At 39.9% G+C, this 27,661-nt stretch overlaps 1 protein-coding gene across 7 annotated transcripts in view; it reads right to left on the reverse strand.

Annotated features, from left to right (window-relative positions):
• Positions 1-1,486: 1,486 nt before the first annotated feature.
• Positions 1,487-27,661, reverse strand: part of RUFY3 (RUN and FYVE domain containing 3) — a 111,638-nt gene continuing 85,463 nt past the window's right edge. For 3 of the 7 annotated variants that reach the window (XM_063458674.1, XM_063458676.1, XM_063458677.1), the window contains exons 13-18: positions 25,601-25,720; positions 11,384-11,507; positions 10,029-10,108; positions 6,822-6,855; positions 4,113-4,187; positions 1,487-2,136 (exon numbers count right to left, since the gene is read on the reverse strand). In XM_063458674.1, coding sequence (XP_063314744.1) covers positions 1,993-2,136; positions 4,113-4,187; positions 6,822-6,855; positions 10,029-10,108; positions 11,384-11,507; positions 25,601-25,720 — 577 coding nt within the window. In that variant the 3' untranslated portion in view covers positions 1,487-1,992. Of the gene's footprint in view, positions 2,137-4,112; positions 4,188-6,821; positions 6,856-9,988; positions 10,109-11,383; positions 11,508-25,600; positions 25,721-27,194; positions 27,511-27,661 lie in introns of those variants that run through there. The other 4 variants (XM_063458678.1, XM_063458680.1, XM_063458681.1 and 1 more) reach the window with 2 other exon arrangements.

Genomic DNA, 27,661 nt, shown 5'->3' on the forward strand with positions numbered 1-27,661 from the left:
GGGTTAAAGGTGTGCTTAAAGGTATGAGCTACAAATTGTTTGTGACTCCTGTTGCTGAATATAACTATTATAATATACTTTAAGGAGTACTCTAGTGTTATAAATAAATACCTTTATTCACAATGCTGCAGTGTTTAAAATATATTTAGATTCAGGCTCTCTTGCCGCTGCTCTGCCTCCAAAAAAAAAAAAATCATCAAAGCTGAGTATGTCCCAGCCAATCCGGTGCTTCTCATTGAGAAGAACACCTCTCACAACCTGCTCTCATCTTCACAGAACCATACCCACTGCACTATGCGTCCCCTTTAAGAAAATAGCAGGAGCGACTAACTAAAACAATAGAACACATCTAACATAGTCAAAGGCAAAGTCTTCCATTTACAAATGGTTTATCACTTTTCAACTGTTGATTTCATAAGTATCCTCTTATGTGATGTGCGACAGATATCAGTGGCAGTTCTGCATTCATATGCGGCAAGTCCTGGCAGACATCACCTATCTCACGGGATCTTCTATAAAAGACCATTTTGTTTTCTCACAAATATTCAAGAATATATTAACATAGTGCCCAAGAAGATATTTCAGTGGGAGTGCAATCATATTTTTTATGTGACAGTTTAGTTTTTTTTCTTAAAGGAACACTATAGGGTCAGGAACACAAACATGTATTCCTGACCTTATAGTGCTAAACCCCCTAATAGTTTAAAACTCACCTTATTTCCAGCACCGCGCAGGTCTGCTGGCATTGGCTCCACCCCCTTTGTGGCATAATCAAAATAGCCAATTTTTAGCCAATCCAATGCTCTCCCGCAGGGGAAGCATTGGATTGGCTAAAATCGGCACGGGGCCAGATGCTGTTTTGGCCAATCAGGACCTCCTCATAGAGATGCATTGAATCAATGCATCTCTATGCAGAGCGTGGGGATGCTGAACGGCAGTGCTGCTTACTGTGCAGCCCTGAGCCAGGAAGCTCTGGCCTCTGAAAAGGCAGTGTTTACATGAAAATGCCAGAAGGGAGCTATTATACTCACCAGAACAACTACATTAGGCTGTAGTTGTTCTGGTGACTATAGTGTCCCTTTAACACAACATATAAATACTATATATACACACACTATACATGGCCCTGAAAACAAGCAAGTATCAAATGTCTTAAAATGTACATATCTCAGTAAATATATTTTAAGTGCTGGGCTAAACATGTGATGTAGCACCAATCAACATTACTTAAATTAGAAGAGACAGAGAATTAACCTAATCAAACACACCATGCCATGTCACAAGGTAAACACCTTAAAGTGCTTTAATATATTTATTTTTTTAACCAGACAAATCTCTGCTTTTTAAATTATAGGAGAAGTAGCTTTTGAAGATGCAGAGTTGGGTCTTCTCAGGATGTTCTGGCTTCCCAAACGACAGATATGAACCCCATACACCCGCAAGGAACTCCTATACAACAACAAAAGTGCTTTATTTTGCCTTACGAAGAAAGAAAAATATCAGAACATTATTTTTGGTTTTTAATGACTAACCGTGTAAATTCAAGGGTAGGCAACCTCCGGAACTCCAAATGTTGTGGGCTACATCTCCCATAATGCTCCTACAGCCATAATGCTAGAAAAGCATCAAGGTATATGTAGTCCACAACTTCTGGAGTACCGAAGGTTGCCTACCTGTGGTGTTGGTGATTGAGGAGTGTCTGAAATGTTAATGTTGCTTTCAATAAGACAACCTATTTTTTAAATATGTCAAGTCTATATTAAGGTTTCTTTTCATATAACAGTGTTTTTGTTTTTTTTAAACATTTCAGACAAGTGTGACTATTCCTATATATTACATTTATACATCTTATTTCTACTGTCCATGCCGTTTTCATGTAGAAAGGCTGAATGCCTTGTATGACCTCCCAGATCACATTACTGGATGCTTCACATTTGTGTTGACTTCTATATCAAAGTATATAGTATGCAACAAGGTTGAAGTGTCCACTTCTCAAGACGGGCTGTTGGAATATTGTGCCATTAAGGTTTTGTGACATGAATTACACACTTGAACGGGATTGATGGATGAAGGAAGCGGCAGTTCATTAGCAGAACATGCAGAACAATAAACTCCCCCACAATGATTGCACTCAATCTGTGAAAACAAGAATAAGATAAAAAAAACAACAACAAACTATATTAGTAGTAAGAAGGGTTAACACAATTTCAAATTTCATTTGTTGAAACAATCAATAAATTAGTACAAAAATGTGTATAAGCATGCTCTGAATTATGGTCCCAAGCACCACAAACTAAAAGCTTCAAAGTCCACTGAGCTCTAGAGCATACACGCACACACTATATAATCATTTAAATGTACAACGTGATGAAAAGGATTAAACGATTAAAGACCATATTGTAAGATATCGTATATGCCAGACATCCTCCATAAGTTAAGCTGGGAATCCGGACATGGATCAATGGGCATAGAGGGATATCAGCTACACCTCATGGCAGGATCAGAGTGAAATTGCCAGTATTTTTGTTCTAGACTACTGCCCTTATTGGTGAAATCAGAATGTACCTAATCAATCGACTAGGTACACAAGTGCATCGCAGGGTTATTCAGGGGTCAAGTTGAGGTGCGCATAGCCTTAGTCGCGAGGGCATTCAGCAACGGCTGTTGCAATGCCCTCGTGAACAGTCGTCCGCGCGGACAGTGCTCTGACTTGAGCGTTTGTCCACGAGGGTGCTTTGGAGTGGAAAAAAAACTTTATATAAAAGGTGCCCTGAGGTGATATTTGGTGCCAAAAAAGAAGAAATAAGTCAACCGTGGAGCTGTTTTTCCCCACCCTCCCTCCCTATATTCAATTGTCGTGGTCCTTTATTGGGGTTGAGGTCACCTGCCTAATTTAAAGGGGGGTGGACTAGCTGAGTTTCGTTATCATTTTGTTTAAGTTCTGGCTAATAGGGCGGAACTCTGGTGAGTTATGTGTTAAATCTCTGGGAGTTTAAAGACTGGAGATGTTTGGTTACAAATTACGTGTTTTAAAGTGTTTGTATAATTTGTAAACTAAATAAAAGACCACGGCCTTTTCAGCACACATCTGAGTCTGTGTTTTATGATTATGTTTCTGTGCTTTATTATGTTATGTATTACTTGTGGTTATTATGTGTTGGACTGAATTAACCCCTGCTGAGCACAAGTCTGTTATTCAAATGGTATAGGTTCTCTCTGTAATGGCACAAATGAGCAAAAACTATATTGATACCAGAGGCAGCTACTGAGCGACCCAAAGGCAAGCTACTGAGGTTATGTCTCAGCTTTTGCCACAGAAAGCACCTCTAGTGGCCTGTCTAGTGGCAGTCTTTACATTAAAATGCCTGCAGGGACATACTATTCAATAAGCTGTAGTTCTGGTAACTCTAGTGTCCCTTCAATAGATAAATGTATTTTCTGTGCAAAATGTGTAAATGCTAAATTATATATTCACTGCCTTTAAAGTTAACCTGTTATGACATATTTACTTTAAATAAGCACTGTAAATTAATATATAATTTAAACTAATACAGCTCATTGTAATGGTAATGGTGCAAAAAGCATTTGCATGTTGTACCACTAGTTTGTGTCCATTTAATTTGACAAACACATGGCTCTCCCTAAAGCCCCTCTGCTAACCTCTGCTCTCAATCTATCATTGCCATCACATGCTGGACAAATAATATGGAAAACCACTTCTATATCAAGAGGCTGCAGTGAGAGTGAGTTTGAAATGCTGGAGAGTCCATTTTTTCAATTTTTTTTTTTAAATCAAACTGCTTAAAAGCAGCTTGTCACAAACTAGGGAGGCAGTACTGAGACTATTTGCACTAACTATAATGAGCTGTAGTGTGATTACTGTGCTTAGAAAGTCCCTTTAATTGTTTTAGAAATGGAATGCCTGGGGATACCATTCATAAAATGTGTGTGTTGGTTCTAGGGCAGGCAACCTTCAGCACTTCAGATGTTGTGGACTACATCCCCCATAATGCTGGCAACGCATCATGGGAGGTGTAGTACAAAACATCTGGAGTGCCAAAGGTTGCCTATGTCTGCTCTAGTGCATAGAAATCTTTTGTTTACACAGGTACCTTTGTAAGCACAATGCTGGATTCTTCTTTACACAATAGACACATCTGACCAATCTGCCTCTCCAAATCTGTATCCTACGTCACACAAAGAAATATTTCAGAATTAGAGACATTTTCTTAACATTCCATCTATAGATATACTTCTCTGTATAGGTGAGGTAAGAAAGCTGCAATTGAAAATACACAGCTAAAATATGTGGACTATTAAAGAAAGTTAAACTCACAGACAAACATATATACACTCAGTGTCAGACACATAACCACTCAGTGTCAGACACACATATACACTCTCACTGAGAAACACACATACACACTCACTGACACACACACTCACTAACAGACACACACTTTAACACATTTACAAATGTTTTTCATTTTTAAAGTTCAATCCACCGAGCCTCCCTACCTTTGGGAGTGCTGGAGTGGATTCTTCCTAGGAGTCCAGAGGGGCTGGCTGCAGATCAGCGGGCAGGCGGTCGGGCTGGCAGGCACAGTGGAGGCGGGTGGCGTGGGAGCTCTGATCTTCCTGCTCAGCTCCCTCGTGTGCCTCTTAGTGATGCTTAGTGACGTCATATTCCGGCTCCGGCATCACTGCGGTGCGTATGATGGAGCTGAGCAGGGAGAGCTCATGGGAGAGTGCTTTCTCGCCGCCCGCCTCAATTATCAGCGCATGCCAACTCCTGGGCACCCTAGGACAAGAGACTGGCAGGGCATTTGCCAGGGCGTTTCGGGCGGCTTTTTTGCCACCCACAGCAAATGCCTTGCCAACGTTAGGAATACAAATGTATGTTTCTATTACTATAGTGTCCTGGTGGCCATGTAAGTCCCTGGGCCCCCCCACCTGTAGGGAGTAAAAAGAAAAAGGTATTTTACTTTCTTCTCCTTCGCAGCGCCAGTCTCTTCAGTGCTGTCCCACCTCCAAGGATGAGATCATCAAGAATAGGAAAGCATTGGGAGGCTAGTGCATGTACTCAGCAAATCAGATGGCCTGATTGTCCCTAGCAGGGATAGGCAACCTTTGGTACTCCAGCTGCATCCCCCATAATGCTCTCACATCCATAATGCTGGCAAAGCATCATGGGAGGTGTAGTCCAAAACATCTGGAGTGTCAAAGGTTGCCTATGACTGGTATAGTGTCCCTTTACCTTTACATGTTCGAGTAAGGCATGTGAGACTAATTATGCATGTGGTAGTATGGAAAGGGGGGAGGGTGTGGGACTCACAAGCTATGGGTGTGAGTATTTTGAAAGTCAGTGTGTCTAATAACTGGAGCAGTAATAGACTGAAAGCACTGGATACTTGAGTGATGTGCAGTAAAACAGGCGGGAATATAATGTGGGTGTGGCAAACTTAGAAGGCGTGTAACGGTTCACTCTTAGTTGGTGCTAAAAGCGATTAAAGCAGTAGGTTTGCATTTGACTAACCAGTCAATTATCCATGTTGACTGTTTGAAAAGCAAACAGACTTCTATGAGCCTCCAAGGACCCAATTTCATGGTCTGTCACAGAAACTTGTCTGGTTTTCTGGTGTTCGGTAGTCAAACAAAGGCAATCTTCAATTTCCCAAGTACACTTTTGCATGGGACACCTACAGCATACACGTCAGCATTCATAAATTAAATTATTTTAAAACCACATAACAGAGAAGCTAGCCACAAAACAGCATGAAAAGCAAGGCAATTCATGTGACATCACACAACAACACCTATTGTGTTATACTCTATACAAGCTCTACAGCAGGGGTAAGCAACATTCGATGTTGTGGACTACATCTTTCTGTAATGCTCTTACAGTCATACTGCTGGCAAAACATCAGGAAAGATGTAGTCCACAACATCTGTAGCACCGAACGTTGCCTGCCCCTGCTCCACAGCCTGGAGTCTGCAACTATTCAGTATCACCTTCTAGCATCCAGAAACCTCACTGCACAACGATTACCAACAATAATATGAATGTATCCTTAGTTATGTGTGAATCCAATTAAATGCTTCACAATCTAGAAAAAGCCCAAAATACAGTGAGCACCAATTATGGAAAAAACGGAGAGAAAAAGCCATCCAATTTATTGTTGCAATACTTACCAACAAACACCTGTCAGCAAGACCGCTTTTAGCATTAGTGGCACTGAAATTCTATCTAGATTGTGCTGAAATTGGTATAAAAATAATGTTGGATTATGTACCAAGAGCACCTGGGGGCAATGTTCTAAGAGCTGTGAAATGTTCATGCCAATTTCTCCAGGGTTAGATTTTTGTCCTCTTGGCACAAAACCCAATACAACATAGGGACAGTTTTACCTGAGGAGCTGTAAATTCAGTGTTCTGTAAGACAGATTTTTTAATAATAGGTAGATATGCACACCTCTTCATCCTGCAAATGGGTGCCTGCATCTTAACTCCCTGTCAGTCATTGTTATAAGCTATGTCCTTTGCACCCAACAGTCAGCAAACAGAGAAGAGGAGAAAATAAACAATGTTGCAATGTTTGCTCTGGTTGAGCATGGACCAAATTGGATTGTGATGTAATTTTCTAAATCTTTAATATATGCTGAATAGAAAACAGACTTCATTAACAACATCACGCTATTTGTGCAATTTTTGGCCACGTGTTTCAACACATGCTTATTTAGCAATGTTAAAATTAATGTGATGTAAGATACAAAAAAGGTAAAAAAAAACAAGGACAATAAAAAAAATAGAAAGCTACTAACCTCATCCTCTGATTTGATCGACAATGATGGTGAACTGTAAAGAAGAACACAAGAAGTTTTATTATTTTTGTCATTTATATAGAGCCAACATATTATGCAGTACTTTGCAATGATACAATAGAGATATCTGACAAGTCATTTGCATACAGGATATAACAAGAGGTGAAGAAGATCCTGCCCAAACACACCTACAATTTAGGAGAAAGGGTTACAGACGCACAAGAGAAATGACAGTTTGTCAGAGGAGGTAGGGATTGATGGATAAGATCCGTTGTCAAAACAAATCTGGTCACAGTTTTGTGTGACAGAAACGAACAGTGGCAAAAGAGAGTGTGAGCTGGGCTATGGAAGCGAGGCAACCAATGAGGACAGTGAAATGAGAGACCCCAGGAAGACGATAATCTTTCCTAAAGAGGTGTGCTTTCAGTGACGTAAAGGACTGGAGGCTAGGGGAGAGTCTGATGGCACGAGGTAGCAAATTCCAAAGAAACAGAGCAGTCCTCGAAAAACCTTGCAGATGAGAGTTGGCAATTTGGGAATGAGCAGATGTCAGGAGAAAGTCGTTTGCAGAGCGAAGGGAACAAAAAGGGGCATGTTTGTTGAGTCGAGAGGAAATGTGGGGAGGAGTGGAGCTGGTAAGGGCTTTGTTGGTTAGTGTTAGCAGTTTTAATTGGATCCTGAAAGGTACAGGAAGCCAATGTAATGATTAGCAGAGTGGGTATAGCAGTCAGGAAAGTGAGCCTGGCAGCAGCATTCATTACAGACTGAAGTGGGGAAATTTGGAACGCCAATGAATCGTGTTGTGCTGTGGTACAAACACAGGTAATCTGTGACATATTACATATACATGAGCAGTGTAGGGAAAACATGAAGCTGCATGTCAAGGTTACCTGCACATTTTTATTTTTAACAAAAGGATGAACAAGATAGAAGACAAGATATAGGGAGTCAGGCTGGATATGCACGAGTTGACTTCAATTGGTAATCAAGCTTGGTATGCATTGATGAACAGTGAGAGAATGATCATGCAAGATCAACTAGGCATGGGTCAAGTGGAGTATAGAACAAACTGATAGGACAAGATTGTCATACTATAGGCATAATACATACCAGATAAGTTAGCTACTTGATGATCAACTGCAGAACATTGTCACATTATGGTAACCATGAACTTACTTGTAAAGAACAACAATAATAATAATACCGCTGGGTGTTCGAGGAACAAAAAAAAAAAAAAGAACAAAAGGTGTAACTGAGAAGGTGACACCTAAGAAAGAAACACTAAATAAGCATTCAGAAAGATAAGATGATAAACCAGGAAAGGAAAGTGTCACAGAGACCAAGGTTTTGGAGGGTTTGAAGAAGATGTCAGTGGTCGACAGCAGAATGGTTAAGGAGAATTAAGAGAGTGTAATGACCTTTAGATTTAGCAGTACTCAAATTGTTAGTCAAGGAGAATGTTCGCATTGAGAAAGTGATTTAGAGGAGTGCCTAGAAGTGAAGGGTAGTAGTGATATGGAACGGTATTTAGAAAGAGAGGAAGGGTCAAGCGATAGCTTTTTTCAGACGCGATTAATAATTTCATGAGGGAAGATGCCAGTAAAGAAAGAGAGGTTAAAATATGTATGAGGGATGGGACCAGACTAAAGGGAAGAGATTGGATAAGACGAGGAGGATGGGATCGAGAGGTCATGTGGTGGTGCGGGAGAAAGGAGAAGTTTAGAGACCTCTTGCTCAGAGACCTGGGGAAAGGAGTTAAAAGTGGAAGACGTGCAAAATGGAAGCGGAGTATTGTAGGGGAGACGGATAGAGGGGAGACTGCATTCCTCATTTGGTTAATCTTGTTGATAAAGTGACATGCAAAATCACTAGCAGTGAGGTTAGTGAATGGTGTGGTTGAAGGGGGGCAAAGAAGGGAGTTCGGTATGAAAGAGGCATTTGGGATCCCGAGAGTAGGTGGAGAGAAGACGTAAAATACTCTTGCTTTGCAAGAAAAGGGCAGAAGTATAGGAATGTAGCATTTATTTGTAATGTAGTAAGTCAGGTGTGGTGTGAGACTTTTTCAGCAAGGTTCTGCAGTACAGGAGCATCGTTGGATATAGCGAGTAAGCTTGCAAACGTTGGAAGGAACAGTGAGGGGAAAGCAAAAACCCCACACTACGCATCGCATGGGATAAGGGCAATCCACCATAAGTTAGGGAGGTAGGGGTAGCAGTGGCAGAGGGAGAAAGATTTCAGTCAGAGCCAGGAGGTTTAAGAAGCGAGAGAGGAGGAGATTGTAAAGGTCAGTAGATTTTAGGGTATTACAGACTGAGCATGCATTCCACAGTGCATAGCGAGGGGAATGGGATGAGTGACAGGGTTTATGTAAAATATTCTCATTTGTTCTAGAGGAGCTGTAGGTGGGGAGGGTCAGTATTAGGACACACTTTCCCAGCCTCTAAATGCAAAACGATGGCCAGGAAAGAAGGTGAGAATGGGACTTAAATTAATGTGTTGGACTTTGGGTTTTTAGAGGAGGGAGGAGAGGACAAGCAGATGTAAGAAAAGAAGGCATGAGATGAAACATGGGTTGAAGGAAGTAAACCCAGAATTGTGCTATGAAACAGCAGAGTAACAGTAGAACCAAATTTACTGTAAACCTAGGAACTGGTGATGCACATCTCCTATTTGTATTATTTATTTTAGATCAAAATAGCACAGCTAACTATATAAGGTAGTTGCAAATACTATTTTTTTCCCCTTTCATTTTGGCTGTTTGGTTGTAAAACGTTAGATTCACTGGCCAATTGCAGACAATTCATACTTTATTGAATATACCAGTTTTGTTGTCCCCTCAAATATTCTAATTTGATAATCTCAACTAATTCTTTTGGGTATTTCCCAGTTCTAACAATTTCATCACATGCATTCTAAAACATGCTCAATTTAAAAAAAACAGCCAATTTTACAGATTCATTAAATACTTAAAAAAAAAAAAAAAAAAAAAAAAAAATTTAGGGGGTTTAATCACTAAACTTGAAATTGTAGAATGTTGATGACGGAATAGTAGATTTTAGGCTAACATGGCCAAATCTAAACATTTTCTGTTTTACTGAATATGCCACAAAGTTTTTACAGAGATTTAGCAAGCACACAATAAGTAGCACACACGTTTAAAAACATACATAACAAATATTGTGCAGATCTTGTATAACGATAGCATACTTGTTCGGCTGACAATCGCTTTTATCATGCACTGCATTCTGGGGTCTCACATTTGGTTCCACGACTTGAGGCTCCACGACCTGTGCAAGATGCCATAAAAACAAAAGCGCAGAATACAATGAATTGTATACAAACTTGGTGTCACAATATGCCTCAGAGACCAGTCAAAAATGCTAGATTTAGTCATAGATACTTAAATCTATAGTATGCATTTTTCCACTGTTGCTATTGCCATTGCCATTAAAGCAATCCCAGCAGGGTCAGCTCAGCCCTTCATCCTTCAGAGGTTGGTAAACGAGTACCATTAATTGGATAATAATAACAACATCTATTATTATTCAGCTGCTGATTCGGTTAATTCCGAGTGCGTGCTTTGAGTCTCACTGGGAGAAAGGCGCTATATAAATACTAGTTATTATAAAGCAAACCTGGGTTTTCTTATTGGTATACATTTTACACAAGCTACCTAAGGTACCACTTGCACATTATTAGAACTACAAATGTGCAGCGCAGTACAATAGGTAAACAAAAGAGACACTGCATTCTAACAAAACATGATTTACATAGTACAACTGTAGGTGAAGAGGGCCCTGTCCAAACACGTGTACAAACTAATATTCTGTACATAATGCACTCACAGTATATACAAAAACAGCAAATTATATAGAAAAATATACTTAACTTTCAAGTTGCAGAGTAAGCTGCAAAACCTCACGTTTGATCTGCCTTGCGCTAAGCTCTGCACAAACTCTTAAACGTGGATGAAACTGGTGCAAAGAGCAGCATTCGTGGTTTCAGTCCATGCATGCTTTTAAGACCGCTCAGAAAGAACATACACTTACCGTATTTTTAATGATTTGTTGCAATTGTATTCTAGGCAGTAGTGTTCGTAGTGGGTGTATATTGTTGCCAAACATGCTACATAGGGCGAGTAAGTCCTAGGTAGCTCAAGGACATCCTGAACATATCCTGTATAGCCCCTGAATGTTTAACGGTCTGAAAAGACGTGTGCCATATCACATATACATTGGGGTTGGTTTTACTTTTAATAGAAGGGTTATTTATTATATGTTTTTCATACAAGCTAAAGCTCAAAAGTACATTTATCCCATTTGAAAAAACACATACTATGACAGACTGTAAAATCTAACCATTCGATCTTATCTCATCACTTGCTTTCTTTTTGCACTTAGTGCAAAGTTACATTTCAGAAACTTTTTAAAAATAAAATATTAGGTACGAGATATTGTCATAAGAATTAAAACTCCCTTTATTTATGAAAGACATAGAACTTTGGTGGTGCGGCTTACAATTTGGCAAAAACAGTCTCCAGGAATATTTTATCTAATTATTACCATTTTCACTGGGCTTTTTACAGGAGAATGCGGATTTGCCACATTTTTACTGTCAGAGAATAGTTTACGATGACCAGAAGATCGTCGGTTTCTCTCCTTCTTCAATTCCATCTCATAATGACAACTAGAATAAAAACAAATAGAATAAAAAAAGCTATTCTGATATTCTGCAGAGAGAAATCTACTAAACAATCAGGATAACTAAAAGCAGCACAACTAGGTAACAGCCACAATCACCATTTTTATAAAATGTGTTCAGCAGTAATTGGGCACTGCAATGGGCTAGGAAGCAAGGAATCTAACATATAGCCCACATGATAGAAATTGTACTAAAAATAAATCAAGGACAGAGACGAATACCCAAGAGAACCCACAGGAAACAATGAAACTCTCAGGTTAAATTAGAGTTTTCTTTCCTCATTAACTAGACTTGGGAACGCGGGAAGTATATAAAATCATTTTAAGCCTGAATAGTCAAGCTTAGAAAAATAGAACCCACATTTTTCAATTTGGCTATTCTGGCATAAAATTAGAAACACCCTTGTAAATTCTGCACAATTCTCAATTCAGTGAATAATCCCCACAGACATAACATTTCCTGTATTTCTTTTATGGAGCACTTTCACGTTGATGATGCAATCAGGAGAACATGTAATAGAACATTATAATCTTGTTTGAGATTTTGTGGATGTGGTATTTTTGAAGCAAGTGATAGGTTGATGTAATAAACTGCAAACTGTGAGAAGTATATCCCGACGTTTATTGAAACTTTCGCTTTTATGCATGTAAAGTCTAAAATCGAAATAAATTGCATCAAACCACTACTAACTTTAATAGGATCTAAACTCTTTAAGTGGCAGTAGTGGTCTACGATTCGATAAAAAATCTGTTCTTTAAAAGGAGCACTCCATGATAAGCTTATTGTAACATTTACAGTTTTAAAGGTTACATGTGCAGTCCTTCGAGTTTTACGGACTGATTATTGCTTGCAAAACAAAAAAAAGTGAGCTTTAGTAAAAAATTGAAAATGGCTTAACGTAACAAAGTGACTGTACCCATACTCTAGGAGCTGGAGAGGGAGGAGAAAAGGGACAAGAGCTGGAGTGGGAGGGGGGACAGGAGCTGGAGCGGGAGGGGAAAGGGGACAGGAGCTGGAGAGGGGACAGAAGCTGGAGGGGGGGGGGCGGCAGGAGATGGAGGGGACAAGAGCTGGAGAGGGAAGGGGGCAGAAGCTGGAGAGGGTTGGGGGACAGAAGCTAGAGTAGGGGCTGTGGTGAGGAGGGGGCACAGAAGCTCTAGAGGTTGATATGAGCTGTAGAGGGGGGCACAGAGGTGTTGGACAGGGGCTGCCAAAACAAATGAAAAAAAATTAGATTAAAAAAACAAAAAATGGAAAAGGGCTGGTATTGAGGATCCTGGAGAAGAGAGAAAGAGTAGAACATCATCCGCATACAGCGTAATGACATGTTCCTGGTGGCCAATCTCTATTCCTTAAATTTTGATATTTTGTCGTATATAAGCAGCCAATGGTTCAATTCATAAGGCATAAATGAAAGGAGCCAAAAGGCAGCCCTGCCGAGTGCCATTTTGAATGCACTAGAATCAATACATGGACCTCTGACCTTGGCAGTTAAATTCATGTAGAGAGTCTTAACTTGTTCCAAAAACATACGAATACCAAAACACCCGTAGGGCAGGGCCGGACTGGCCCACCGGGATACCGGGAAATTTCCCGGTGGGCCGCGGCACCTGGGGCTAGGCTGACAGCCCTAATCATCCTGATCAGGCTCCTGTGATCTCAGCCGGCCATGTGCGAGCTCTGCGGCCGCACAGGACCCCATGGGAGCAGGGGGAGCCAGGTGGCCGGCACAGCTCACACATGGCCGGCCGGGATCATTAAAAAAAAATAAAAAATTTGCGGCGGGGGCGGGCTTAGCGTGCGGCGGGGGCTTACAGTGCAGCGGGGGCCTGGCTAACTGCAGCATGGGAAGCAGGAAGGAGTCCCTGCTTCCCCAACAACCTGTCTCCAGGAGCTCCAAGCAGGAGGTAAGAAGCAGGTCAGTGTGTCTGTATGTGACTGCCTGTGAGTGTGTGTGTGACTGCCTGTGAGTGTGTGTGAGTGTGTGTGTGACTGCCTGTGAGTGTGTGTGTGACTGCCTGTGAGTGTGTGTGTGACTGCCTGTGAGTGTGTGACTGCCTGTGAGTGTGTGACTGTCTGTGTGACTGCCTGTGAGTGTGTGACTGTCTGTGTGACTGCCTGTGAGTGTGACTGCCTGTGAGTGAGTTTGTGTCTGTCCGTGAGTGTGTGTGTGTCTGTCCGTGAGTGTGTGTGATTGCCTGTGTGTGTGTGATTGCCTGTGTGTGTGACTGCCTGTGAGTGTGACTGCCTGCGAGTGTGTCTGCCTGCGAGTGTGTGTCTGTCCGTGAGTGTGTGTGTGTCTGTCCGTGAGTGTGTGTGTGTCTGTCCGTGAGTGTGTGTGTGTCTGTCCGTGAGTGTGTGTGTGTCTGTCCGTGAGTGTGTGTGTGTCTGTCCGTGAGTGTGTGTGTGTCTGTCCGTGAGTGAGTGTGTGACTGCCTCTGTGTGTGTGTGTGTGTGTGTGACTGTGAGTGTGTGATTGCCTGTGTGTGCCCTGGAAAAAAAAATCTATGCCAGCCCCATAAGTCATTGTGCTATGTAGGGTGTTTTATATATATATATATATATATATATGCAATTGAAATAGTTGGCTGCACTCTCAGATTTCCTTAAAACGTAACTTTTATTGAAAGTTTCAGTCCCTCTTGGGGACTTTCGTCATGATCCTGATGCAAGTCCACAAGAGGGACTGAAACGTTGATCTTCTCTTAAATATTTCAATAAAAATAAAAAAAAATTAAGGAAATCCGAGAGTGCAGCCAACTATTTCTCTCTCTCTCTATATATATATATTCCCGAAAGAGTGCACTCAAAGGACTTGAATAAATTTCAAATAGATACTTTAATGAAGTATTATATTGCAAGAAAATACGGATCGACGTTTCAGTCCAAACTGACTTTTATCAAGACAATTTTCTAACGTGCAGGCAATGGTTAAATATACAACAGTGCATACTGATTGGAGAGTGAAAACTGAGATCGAGGTTCTGTGATGTCATCAGTGACGTGAGCAGATTCAAAAAACATAGTGTGATTGTATTAACCCCTGCAAGGGAGGGGGAGGAGAAATTGAGTAATGCTCAATAGCTGAGCTGAAGTGACAGTCATAAAAATACCTATATATATATATACAGAAGACTATTTACAAAGAACTATTTACAAGCCACGGAAAGTGGTCAAAGAAGAAGAGGCAGATAAGGACAGCTGGACCCGCTGAGAAACCAACAAGAAAGAAACAGAAATAAATCATAAGGTAAAAATGTTCGTATGCGAGTCCTAATCCCCCTACCTCTTACAAAGGAGGACCCCTAGCTCACCAGAGAAAGTGTTGAGAAAATGACACATTAGTACATGCTAAAAGTACATGCTAAAAGTACATATAACAAAGCATATGGTGTAGCATAGCATGGCATTTACGGACTCTAATTCAAAAATTCATAAATTCATAATGCGATAGCACTAGAAAACAGGCAGCATCTATACTATAGGGCTAATAAATGCAGACAATGTAACCAAAAAACTGATCGTTCATTCACCGTCTCGGAATGAAACAGTATAACGGATTCTTCTCATTAAGTCCGTGCGGAGACAGAGTCCCCAGTGTGTGGATCCAATACGCTTCTCTCTTCAGAAGCTGATTGTCCCGATTACCTCCCCTAGGTGATAAAGGTACATGGTCTATACCCATGAAGCGGAGTGATGGTAAAGTATGTCCTGCTTCTAAGAAATGTCTAGCCACCGGGGTAGTGGCCGAGCCACTAAGTATTGCTAATCGAATAGCTGATCAATGTCCTCTCATCCGTTCTCTGAGATCATTAGAGGTTTTTCCAATATAGATCAAACCACACGGACATATGATCCGGTATACAACATGAGTCGTAGTACAAGTTATCCTATGGCGAATTTTGTATATTTTTCCAGTTCTTGGATGAGGAAATGATTTCCCTGGTATCATATTATTACATGCCATACAGTTTAAACACCGGAAACATCCTAGGTTTTTATTTGGTATCTGTTCCTGTATACGGGTAAATTGATCTGTGTGTACCAAAAAATCTCTCAAGTTTTTTCCTTTCTTGTAACTAATCACAGGGGGTTGCCTGAATTGAATAGGGAGAGAGGAATCTTTCCTCAAGGTTTCCCAGTTGGCTCGTATTACAGATGCCACCTCCTGGGACTGGGTGTGTAGTATCTGAGGGAAGATAAATCTATCCCCTATCCCCATAGTGCCGGCTGTATAGAATATTTAGAGTACCCTCTTTCAAGGAACTTCTCAGACATATTCAGTATCTGCGCCTCCGCGTTCTTTGGGTCTGAATTATTCCGTATTACCCTAGAAAACTGTGCCACAGGTAATGAGTTTTTCAAACTCTGGGGATGAAAACTAGTGGCATGTAAGATCGTATTCCGATCTGTCGGTTTTGAAAAAAGAGTGTATCCCAGTTTGTTGTTGTCGACATAGATACGTAGATCCAAGAAATCGATTTGTTGATCATTCAATTGGTATGTAAATTTAATCGGTGATACATAATTATTTAATTCTTCCACCATCTGATGCAGTTTTGGTTGTCCTCCTGTCCAAATAATCAGAATATCGTCAATAAAGCGAAAATATTTCTGTATGTACTGGCCGTAAACTTGCAAGATATTTTCTGTTTCATATTTGCTACAGAGCTGAGATCCTTCGACAATTATCAGATGAACAAGTATATCAAATTTCTGTGAAGGATCCTGTGATTAATTTCAGCCGCACTATTTACAATACATTACGAAGAGGATTAGAAGCAGGCTATTTGACCAGCACGGAATTTGAATATCTACGGGAAACGAGTCCAAGATGCCCCATCATCTATACATTACCTAAAGTCCATAAAAACCTCAGTAAGCCACCTGGACGTCCAATAGTCTCTGCCATAGGTGGCCTCCTAGAGCTGATTGGTAAATGGTTGGATTTGAAATTTAAAGCGCCGGTAATGGCATTACCTACCTGGGTGAAAGATACTAAAGATGTAATTGAACATCTTAAAACCTTTACCTTACCTGAGGAGGGGATTACTTTAGTAACCCTTGATGTGAGCAGTCTTTACACGGTGATACCGCATGGAGACGGCATACAAGCCATGAAAGAAGTCTTACAGCAGCACAGTGAAAAAATGACACCACCTATTGACTATCTGTTGGAGTTGCTGGAACTTTGTCTGAAATTGAATTACTTTAGGTTTGAATCCAAGTTCTACATACAGCGCACTGGCACGTCGATGGGGGCACCTATGGCCCCTATGTATGCTAACGCATATATGCACAAATATGAAACAGAAAATATCTTGCAAGTTTACGGCCAGTACATATAGAAATATTTTCGCTTTATTGACGATATTCTGATTATTTGGACAGGAGGACAACCAAAACTGCATCAGATGGTGGAAGAATTAAATAATCATGTATCACCGATTAAATTTACATACCAATTGAATGATCAACAAATCGATTTCTTGGATCTACGTCGACAACAACAAACTGGGATACACTCTTTTTTCAAAACCGACAGATCGGAATACGATCTTACATGCCACTAGTTTTCATCCCCAGAGTTTGAAAAACTCATTACCTGTGGCACAGTTTTCTAGGGTAATACGGAATAATTCAGACCCAAAGAACGCGGAGGCGCAGATACTGAATATGTCTGAGAAGTTCCTTGAAAGAGGGTACTCTAAATATTCTATACAGCCGGCACTATGGGGATAGGGGATAGATTTATCTTCCCTCAGATACTACACACCCAGTCCCAGGAGGTGGCATCTGTAATACGAGCCAACTGGGAAACCTTGAGGAAAGATTCCTCTCTCCCTATTCAATTCAGGCAACCCCCTGTGATTAGTTACAAGAAAGGAAAAAACTTGAGAGATTTTTTGGTACACACAGATCAATTTACCCGTATACAGGAACAGATACCAAATAAAAACCTAGGATGTTTCCGGTGTTTAAACTGTATGGCATGTAATAATATGATACCAGGGAAATCATTTCCTCATCCAAGAACTGGAAAAATATACAAAATTCGCCATAGGATAACTTGTACTACGACTCATGTTGTATACCGGATCATATGTCCGTGTGGTTTGATCTATATTGGAAAAACCTCTAATGATCTCAGAGAACGGATGAGAGGACATCGATCAGCTATTCGATTAGCAATACTTAGTGGCTCGGCCACTACCCCGGTGGCTAGACATTTCTTAGAAGCAGGACATACTTTACCATCACTCCGCTTCATGGGTATAGACCATGTACCTTTATCACCTAGGGGAGGTAATCGGGAAAATCAGCTTCTGAAGAGAGAAGCGTATTGGATCCACACACTGGGGACTCTGTCTCCGCACGGACTTAATGAGAAGAATCCGTTATACTGTTTCATTCCGAGACGGTGAATGAACGATCAGTTTTTTGGTTACATTGTCTGCATTTATTAGCCCTATAGTATAGATGCTGCCTGTTTTCTAGTGCTATCGCATTATGAATTTATGAATTTTTGAATTAGAGTCCGTAAATGCCATGCTATGCTACACCATATGCTTTGTTATATGTACTTTTAGCATGTACTAATGTGTCATTTTCTCAACACTTTCTCTGGTGAGCTAGGGGTCCTCCTTTGTAAGAGGTAGGGGGGATTAGGACTCGCATACGAACATTTTTACCTTATGATTTATTTCTGTTTCTTTCTTGTTGGTTTCTCAGCGGGTCCAGCTGTCCTTATCTGCCTCTTCTTCTTTGACCACTTTCCGTGGCTTGTAAATAGTTCTTTGTAAATAGTCTTCTGTATATATATATAGGTATTTTTATGACTGTCACTTCAGCTCAGCTATTGAGCATCACTCAATTTCTCCTCCCCCTCCCTTGCAGGGGTTAATACAATCACACTATGTTTTTTGAATCTGCTCACGTCACTGATGACATCACAGAACCTCGATCTCAGTTTTCACTCTCCAATCAGTATGCACTGTTGTATATTTAACCATTGCCTGCACGTTAGAAAATTGTCTTGATAAAAGTCCGTTTGGACTGAAACGTCGATCCGTATTTTCTTGCAATATAATACTTCATTAAAGTATCTATTTGAAATTTATTCAAGTCCTTTGAGTGCACTCTTTCGGGAATATATGGAGTGGCTGGAGCTGTTGCACCGAGGCATTGAACAAGACCGGTTAAATTGAGTGCGGGGCATTCTGATTTTTTATATATATATATATATATATATATATATATATATATATATATATATATATATATATATATATATATATATATATATATATATATACACACACACACACACACACACACCCTACATAGCACAATGACTTATGGGGCTGGCATAGATTTTTTTCCAGGGCTGCTTCGAATCCCCAGCCGGGCCCTGACGCAGGGTCTCCATCATAAACCTCCAACTTACTCTATCAAATGCCAAAAGTTTTATATCCAAATGAATGCGAGAAATAGGCCTATAATTGGTAACTTGTGTAGGGTCTTTCCCAGGTTTTAAGATAGGAGAAATACTAGACTCCATCAGCTCTAAAGGGAAACCTATATTTCCCCTTATTAAATTAAACATTCTACTTAAAAAAGGATTGATAACTGGGTCCGAACATATACAAGTTTTATCTTTATATAGGATACGTCGTTTAGTGGGGAAACCCCATGAATAAGGAATGTCATTTTTCCATAGGCATGCTACGAGTTCTTGATATTTATTTCCATTTACGTAGTCTCGTTGTTAATGAAAGATCTGTAAAGGTAGACAGCATTTGGAATTTTGGATTCTTTAATGGATTCTTCCTCATCTCTCTAGTCAGCATCTCTTTAACCCCTTAAGGACCAAACTTCTGGAATAAAAGGGAATCATGACATGTCACACATGTCATGTGTCCTTAAGGGGTTAACTCTACAGTTGGCAGATTATCACATATCTAGGGGTGCTAAATTGCATTAGATTAGTTGGCTTCAGAAGTCTATGCATTCTTTCTATAGGTATTGAACCATATAATTTTGGTTCCACATAAACAGCCAATAATTCCATCAAGTATTCTTTGATGTTCGCAATTTCTTCTGGTCTTCCCCTAATTTTCAAGTTTTGTCTTTGAGATCTGTCTTCCAAATCAGTCCGCTTCATATCCATTTTAGTAATATCTGCTTTTAGGGACTCATTTTGGGTTTGGAGATCATTCAGTTTTTTATATAATACTGTGATTTCCTAGGTTTGTTTTAATAAGGAATTCTTTAATTGGGTAATTGATTTAATTTTGTCATATAATGATTCTAATGCATCGATAAGGCTTGCTTGAGTGACATATCCCAGTGTTCAGGTGTATGCTCAGCAGAGCTTATTTCCATACATTTTTCAGATCATTATTTTTCTGATAGTGTGGACAAATTCATTTGACTTTTAGGGGAATAGAAGTTGCTAAGAGTTTGTGACTTATTTTGTTGAGTTGTATTTTTTGTTTTCTCAGCCTTTTCATTTTTTTCAGTCCTGTCTCCTTTTGGAGCCATCTTAAGGGCGGGATCTTAGATTCAAGTAGTGGAGGGAATTAATTTTCTTTTTCTCCTTTTCTACTATTTTTCTTCTCATTTTTTTTCTTTTTTCCTTTCTTTCTTTCCCCCTCTTCCTATCTTTTTTCCTTTTTCTCCCCTTCTCTTTTCCCATTTCCGCCTATTCTTTTTTTTATATATCTGGAGGGAATCAACCTATTAGGTGTTTTTTTCAATATTTTTAAATTCTTTATTTTTGTTGTGCAGTACATCTTCACAATCTGACATAGCCAAAGCAAGTTATTTGCATACCTCAGCATAGTACAGGGACATCCCTGTTTTGGCATGATACATGTGCACATTTAAACATGGTTTTTAACTTTAAACTAGGTACCACGATAACTTAGTCAACATCGTAGGTATAACGTAATGTGTTCCATCTCTTAATTCGAATGCAGAGATAGCTGTACCTATATAAATTCGGCACCATACCCTATAGGAAAGGGTCATGGTGGCGAAAAAAGGAGGAGAGTGTGAGTTGAAAGAACAGAGTAGAAGAGAGGAGAGAAGAGATTAGACGGGGCGTTGAGGCACGAGGGAGGAACCCGCAGGGGGAGGAAGAGAAAAGGGGAGGGAGGAGCACCGCAAGGGCACCCCGAGGACCCCCATCACGGGTGCCCCCGGGGGGGGGGGGGGGGAGCGAGGTTCGCAGGCCCCCCCTGGCCAGCCTCCGAGAAACCAGAAGTCCCGCCGCATGACCTAGGCGCTCAGCGGGTTCTCGTCCCACGGCTCCCATAGTCTACGGAACGCTCCCGAGGACCCTCGTATTCTAGCAGTCAGATCATCCATAAGGTGTACCTCTTTAATCCTTGAAATTACACTCGCTATGTGTGGTGCTTCTTTTTAACCATGTGTATGCTATCGCTCGCCTTGCAGCTAAGGTAATTTTGTGAATTAGTGTTTGCTCCCTTCTCGTCCATCCGTCTATAGATCTATTCAGGAGATACACCCATGGGTCTAAGTCTGGGGCCCTTTTAAAAAACCTGCGTGAAAAGGTCCTTTATGGCCATCCAAAATCTAGTGATTCTTGGACACCCCCACCACATATGCAGGTAAGTCCCCTTTTCCCCGCACCCTCTCCAGCATTCGTCCGTGGTGGTTTTGTTCATCTTAAATAGCTTGACTGGGGTCGTATACCAACGGAACATCGTTTTAAAGGATTGTTTCTGCAATGTCACGCACACAGAGGTGGTTCTGCTAGCCTCCCATATCTCCTGCCACTCTACTCCTTCAAGTTCCTCGAGCAGGTCCCTTTCCCATTGTGCAATATAGGTCAGCTCTCCCCATTCCCGGTTTTCGGAGCAGAAGTGTGCATAAAGTTGTGCAATGAGTCCCCTAGGTATACCTCCCATGTCACACTGAATATTCAGAGATTAAGTACCCATAAATCTTTTCTTAGCTCCTTGTGGACGAGGCTCTCTCTGCATTATCCAATCATAAATCCTTCTATTGTGCAAATCCTACAGTAACAGCTGCTGTTTCTTAAGAATAATTAGAATCACCTTTGGTAAAGTCAGGTGAATCCAACCTTTGTACATGATTTGTAACATGAATGGATAGATCTGAACACTTACACCTCCTTGTGAAGCGTTTTTACGCACTTAAAATGTAAATAATGATTTTTAGTTATCCAATTATTTTTTGGAAATAGTCCACTTAGACATTTCCTACATTTTGTTGGCTAAGTCAGATGTTAACGGTCTTGTTATAATTTCACCAACAATTTGTAGATATTTGTTATCCATTGTGTATACAAGTAATGTCATGTTAGAGGAAAGCCCGCTTTAAAGTAGGTAATCTGAGAACGAGAGATAAGTAAGAAGTAAAAAATACTTCCCTTCCTCCCCCCCCCCCCCCCCCAAGGCAATTTCCATTTCTACATGTATACCAATCTCACTCCCAGAAAAATTAGATGAATAGCTGTATTCTCAGATTTACATGTTGCATTACACTTCTACTTGGACACATTTTCTTTTAATGATTTCATGTTAGTAATCCTGGCTTTTGTGATATACAATGGTGCATCTGGACTGAAGCTCAGTAGATTTCTCATGGGATTAGACAGGCAGGCAACTCCCCACAATTAATTGTTTATTGTAGCAGAACTGAAGGCTCATATGGCACAGGGAAAGTTTGATTGAAAGTGACTTGCAGAATTGCAGTATATATTAGATTACCACTGGTGAATGGGTTGTTATGCACGTCATGTATTTCATGTTGATCTTATTTATATAATAAAAAAAAAAAAGTTTAAATAGTCACTGAATTTTCCAAACAAGGTACCATAATATATTTATTAGATATTTTACCAGGAAGGATACAATGAGAATTCTCTAGTTTTCAAGTCTATTCTGAGGTTCTACTACATGGTGGAAGCCCTAGCTAGGTGAGAAAGTGAAAATGTAAAGGGTCTTTGTTTATATTACAAGTGGTGCTTAAAATGTTATGCCAACCTCTATGACCACTTCAGAGATTGGAGGTTTTCATGGTGGTAGGAGAATGTATGTGCAGTTTTTCAGCTTGAAACACTACACATATGGAGATATTTGCACTTGTGTGCTAGGAGCTAGTTGCACCCCCAGCAAATGTGACATTGGCAGCCCTGAATTGCATTCCATGCTGACAATGTCAATTCTGTGCATAGTTTACTTCTGTTGTCTCCCCTCCTATGGGGGCTCTCTGCCCTCCTTTGCATGCACATTTGTTATCTTCTCTACTCCCTTCCTCCCTGGTCCAGAGTATGTGCTCTGAGAAGGCAATAGGTTCAAACACAGGCTTCTCTATGAAGCTTGTGATTGGACAGCATGCGTCCTTGGGATGTAGGAGTGTATGCAGAAAAGCAGTACCGGGAGCTTTGCCCGGTGGCGATTCCAGGTGATTAAAAAAAAACAGACTTATTTTATGTTATTTTTTACAGGTTTTACTCCAAACGGAGGTGGGTGATCTTTAAAGGGATACTCTAAGCATGATAAGGCTATTAAGAACACATTAAATAAACTCTCCCCAACAATTGGAACTCGCCAGCTTGCCCTGGCATAATGTAATGCCCTGATTGCTTATATTAAATTTTGGCTAGAATAGCTCAATACTACAATATCATAACTAATTATTTGACTTTGTTTCCCCCCAAATGGTAAAAATTTGGAAAAGCTTACTTAAGAGCATCTAGCCATGTAAAAAATGGGCTGGTTTGTACTCTGCCCTCTTCCAGAAGATTTTGCACTTTGCACATGCCTAGTGTCCTTTACAAATTATTTCAGGAATTTCCATTGAGTTGCAATTCGGGCAGCAGAGCCAGCTGCCCATCCCTGGAGGCATGCTATTGGCCTCTCTTTTCATGGGCTGATAGCGCCACAGGTTGAGGTTACAGGGCCCACAGGAGAGAGAACCAAGAAGCAATCTTGGAAGAAGCACATGGAGAGCACAGCAGCAGCTCCTGGCACTTGCCAAATGTAAGTGTATATATTTTTTTCTCTTCCCCAATAGTCCCAGTGACTGCATGAGGGCTGATTAAGGAAGGGAGTTTACCCAAATATTTAATTAACATATAAAACCAGGGATTTTCAAGGGTGACAAAGGGAGGCAAACATTTCTGACACAGAACAATGTGCTGCATGTCGTAATAATATCATTTAGGCCTACTGTACGTACCCACCATCTTCTTTGAAGTGCTCAGTAATTCTACAGCTTAGACAGTTCAACATTTGTGATGCTTTAAACTGCTGAACTGGGGCTGTGACTCTGAGGACTGATCTGATTTCAATCTGTTGTAATCTGTAATGATTGATGCTTCTGTTAACCATTTCAGCTACTTCTTGGCTCCATATTACCACTGCAGATTAATTATATTGACAGATGTAAAGTCTCAGTATCCTTCTGCTTTAAGCCTGTGCATAGTGTGTGCTGAGACCTAATGTAGAATCTAAGAGAGGGCTAGGAAGAGAGAGAGAGATAGCTGGATCATTACTCAGAGACATGTACTGTGTGGGTATCTCTGTATTGCAACTCTGTGTAATCCATCACAGTGATCCTAGCTGTGTGACATAGTTATGAATATATTCTTACTGTGCCAAGCTCAGTGTGTTATGTCTTTGTATTGTACTCCCGGTTGCATGAATATCTATGTAGTCTTCCCAGCTCTGTATATTATATAGGTATCTGTGTTGTACCCATGCTCTATGCATCTTATCTCTATTTTATCTCAGTTCTGTTTGTGACATGTTTATCTCAGTATATTACTCCGCTCTACTTGTTGTGTGGGTATCTCTGTAGTCTACCCAGTTCAGTGTATTTTTTAGACATCGTTATGTTGTGCCAAGCATGTTTTATTGTATGAGTATCTCCATACTGTAGAGGAAGGAGTCTGACTCCCCACCATCCTAAAACTTCACCAGCCATCACTGTTAGCAAGCATACATAGAAATAAATACTGTCACAGTCAGCAATACTGGATTATTCACTGAAATGGAAATAGTCAAGAATTCACAAGGGAATTTAACATAAAACAAACAAAAACACAAAAAAAACGACAACATTCTCTAAAACACCAACAACATTTCAAGGTCAGTTACACTGGCCTCAGATTTGCAATTTTCTTGTGAAATATTTGGCAATCCCTGCTTTAGTAAACAACGTATCAGAAAGAAAGAACCCAACAAGAAAGCAAAACCTTTCAAATACTGAATTCGGTTTTATTCTCTAGAATGTAGGAACACAATCCAGAGGACGTATTACTTCTATCAAAGAATACCCACACAACACAACGCATCTACTTCTGCTCAATAGACCATTTATTCTCTGACAGAAAAGTGAAACAGCCCCAGTCAAGTAATCCTACAGAAGTATTGATGAAACAGATATTCCTAAACATAACTACATGTTGACGAAGTACACATGATATAACATTGCTGAAACCTTTCTTTCTTTCTAGAGACAACCTAATAACCTATTATCCACCAAACTGGCTTGCTTTCATTTTAACTTAGTCTGATGACATGGCTCGGCACAAATATCTAGAATATAGGAGGCACTAGTAAGATTATTTAGGAATCTTAAATTTGTAAGGCTCTTACAAAGGATACGTTCACAAAGGTGGGTAACACATGTATAGTATCTAGGCTCCTGCAACACTATTTGGGAACCAGAATAGTATAGCACTTACAACTTGTCCAGCCCTGATTATCAATTTACCTTCCAAAGCCTAACATCAAGGCATCCTGAAAATGTGCAAGACAAATTACTAAAAGTATCTAAAATCTCACTGAACTATTAAATTTTTAAGAAAGCCTTGCATGTTGTGAAGGTTTCATTATTTTATACCCTTTAATATGAATGGCTTTGCCTTTCACATCATGAAATACTGTACACAGAACCATCTCAGAATCCTGGCTAAATAGGCGCAATGAAAGACATCACGACCCACAGGAGCTCATGTATTTGAAATAAAGCCACAGATGCATGTGATTAGAAACACAGTAATCAAATTAGATCTTCACCGCTGCTTCCGGAGCTGATCCACTTCCAACTGCAGACTCTCGATCTTGTCTCCAAACTCTTGCTTGAAAAGCCGGTTGGCTTCTTCAGCAGATTGACGGTCCCTCTCTGCCACTCGTAATCTGGATTTGAGCCACATGAATGTGTGATAAAGAACAAAAAACATGGTGGTGGAGATGGGGAGGGGTGGGGAAAGTGGACTTTAACAGTAAACCAAAATCAACACAAGGTTTACATCAGAGGATAGTCAGAGGAAGGGAAGATTAGAATGGACAGGATACATGAGCAAATCAAATCAAATTAAGGAAATTAACGGTCAAGTAGGTTTCAAATTCAAAATTTAATTTTATAAAAAAGTTGGTTGAGCAGGCAAATCTAGTCTACTACACATTATTTTTTATGGATTTTTATTTTATAGTGAATATAACCCACTAATATATATAAATATCTATATTTTTTTTATAAGATTTTATGCAAATGTACATATTTTTCATGTCATAACCACTGTCACACAAATTACTCATTCACGTTGATTTCATTAGGAACTAATTTTACACGTATGTTCATAAAATGTCCCTGAGATAAGAAAGAGTCCCGGAAAATTTGGTTTGCATGATAGTGACTGGCCCTACATTTTTGTCCTTGATTAAATATTCTGTCATCTTGGACGTGACAGCTCATTTTTAAACTATATGTGCTCCTGAAAAATCTCACTGGTTAAAATCTCAGCTATTCTAAAAGGGTATTTCATTAAACTGGTAATTGTCATGGTTTAACCAATAATTTTCAAGGTTTAAACCAAAATGTCCCGAATCTATATAAAATCATTTTTAACTGTTTTAAGCCTTTGAGTTGGGTTTCAGGAGGTTAAAATCTAATTTTTAGGTATACCTGAAGAAAACACAGCTCAAATGAACACCTTTCTTTCACTATATTGTAGTTATCAAGAATATAAAATAGAACAAAATTTCCCTTATGTGAAAGAAATGTATAAATTAAAGCACCCATACAGTACGCATGGATTGGGATAATGTAATATTGAAGGTCTCAGTTATTCCATGGTTTGTGTGCTACAATACTTGGAGTGGTTCGGGAGATCTGCCTGGCAATTAAAGCTCAATGTGATGATCTACAATGAATTATTGCAAAATAATTTAAAATATACTTTTTTCCCCCCACATTAAATTTCTACAAGTTTAGGTTATAATTTATGGAATTGGTGATGTTACATTAGCATGGGGAGTTTCAAAATGTGTGCACACCCTGCTGAGCAGAATCGCAAAGATGTCTGATGGATAAGCGGATGGCTTTCTTCAGACTATGGTGGTAGAACCCCAACACAGATCCAACAACGAAACATTGAAGCAAGAGGCCATGTTGACTTCAACAGAGGAGTCTAGAGAAGATTAATTTATCTTTAGGATTATAAAGCACAACTATTTTTGGTTTCTTTTTTCCAAATCTATTTGTTAAAAATTAAAAGGCCTGATTAAAACCCAGTAAGAGGGCAAAAACTTCGTACAACTCGCCTCATCTGGGACTACACACCCAATCACTTCGTAAAAAATAAATAAAAATGAAATACGCAAACAAACATGATTTTAAAAAGTTTATTTGACAAATATTTTAGGGATTTCTAACAAATATTCCATCTAGAGAGAGGGGACCGGAAAAAAATGTTAACCAAACAAAGGAGCCATGGCTTCAAAATGCAGCAATTTCCAAATCAACGGTAGGCAACATTTAACATCTACTTCATAGCTTTTAACAAGGCGGGATTCACCCTCCCTGCTGCTACCGAGTTGCGCTGTTAGTGTCTGCAGGGGCCTAATCACAGGTCTAGTGGTGCTTATGCAGTATTTTACCAGCTGCACTATTTAACGTTTTTGCCTGCTTCACCAACTCCTTTTCACTATTTTTTTTTTTTTTTACATAAAATAAACAAATACAGAAATAAATTAAAAAGAAAAAGTCAGATGAAAGACAAGGATAAATGATTAATAAAACAGACAGGAAACATGAAGAAAGAAAAGTCAGTCAAATAGAATATATCATTCTGATAA

The sequence above is a fragment of the Pelobates fuscus genome, chromosome 6, assembly GCF_036172605.1.
Source record: "Pelobates fuscus isolate aPelFus1 chromosome 6, aPelFus1.pri, whole genome shotgun sequence".
Lineage (NCBI taxonomy): Eukaryota > Metazoa > Chordata > Amphibia > Anura > Pelobatidae > Pelobates > Pelobates fuscus.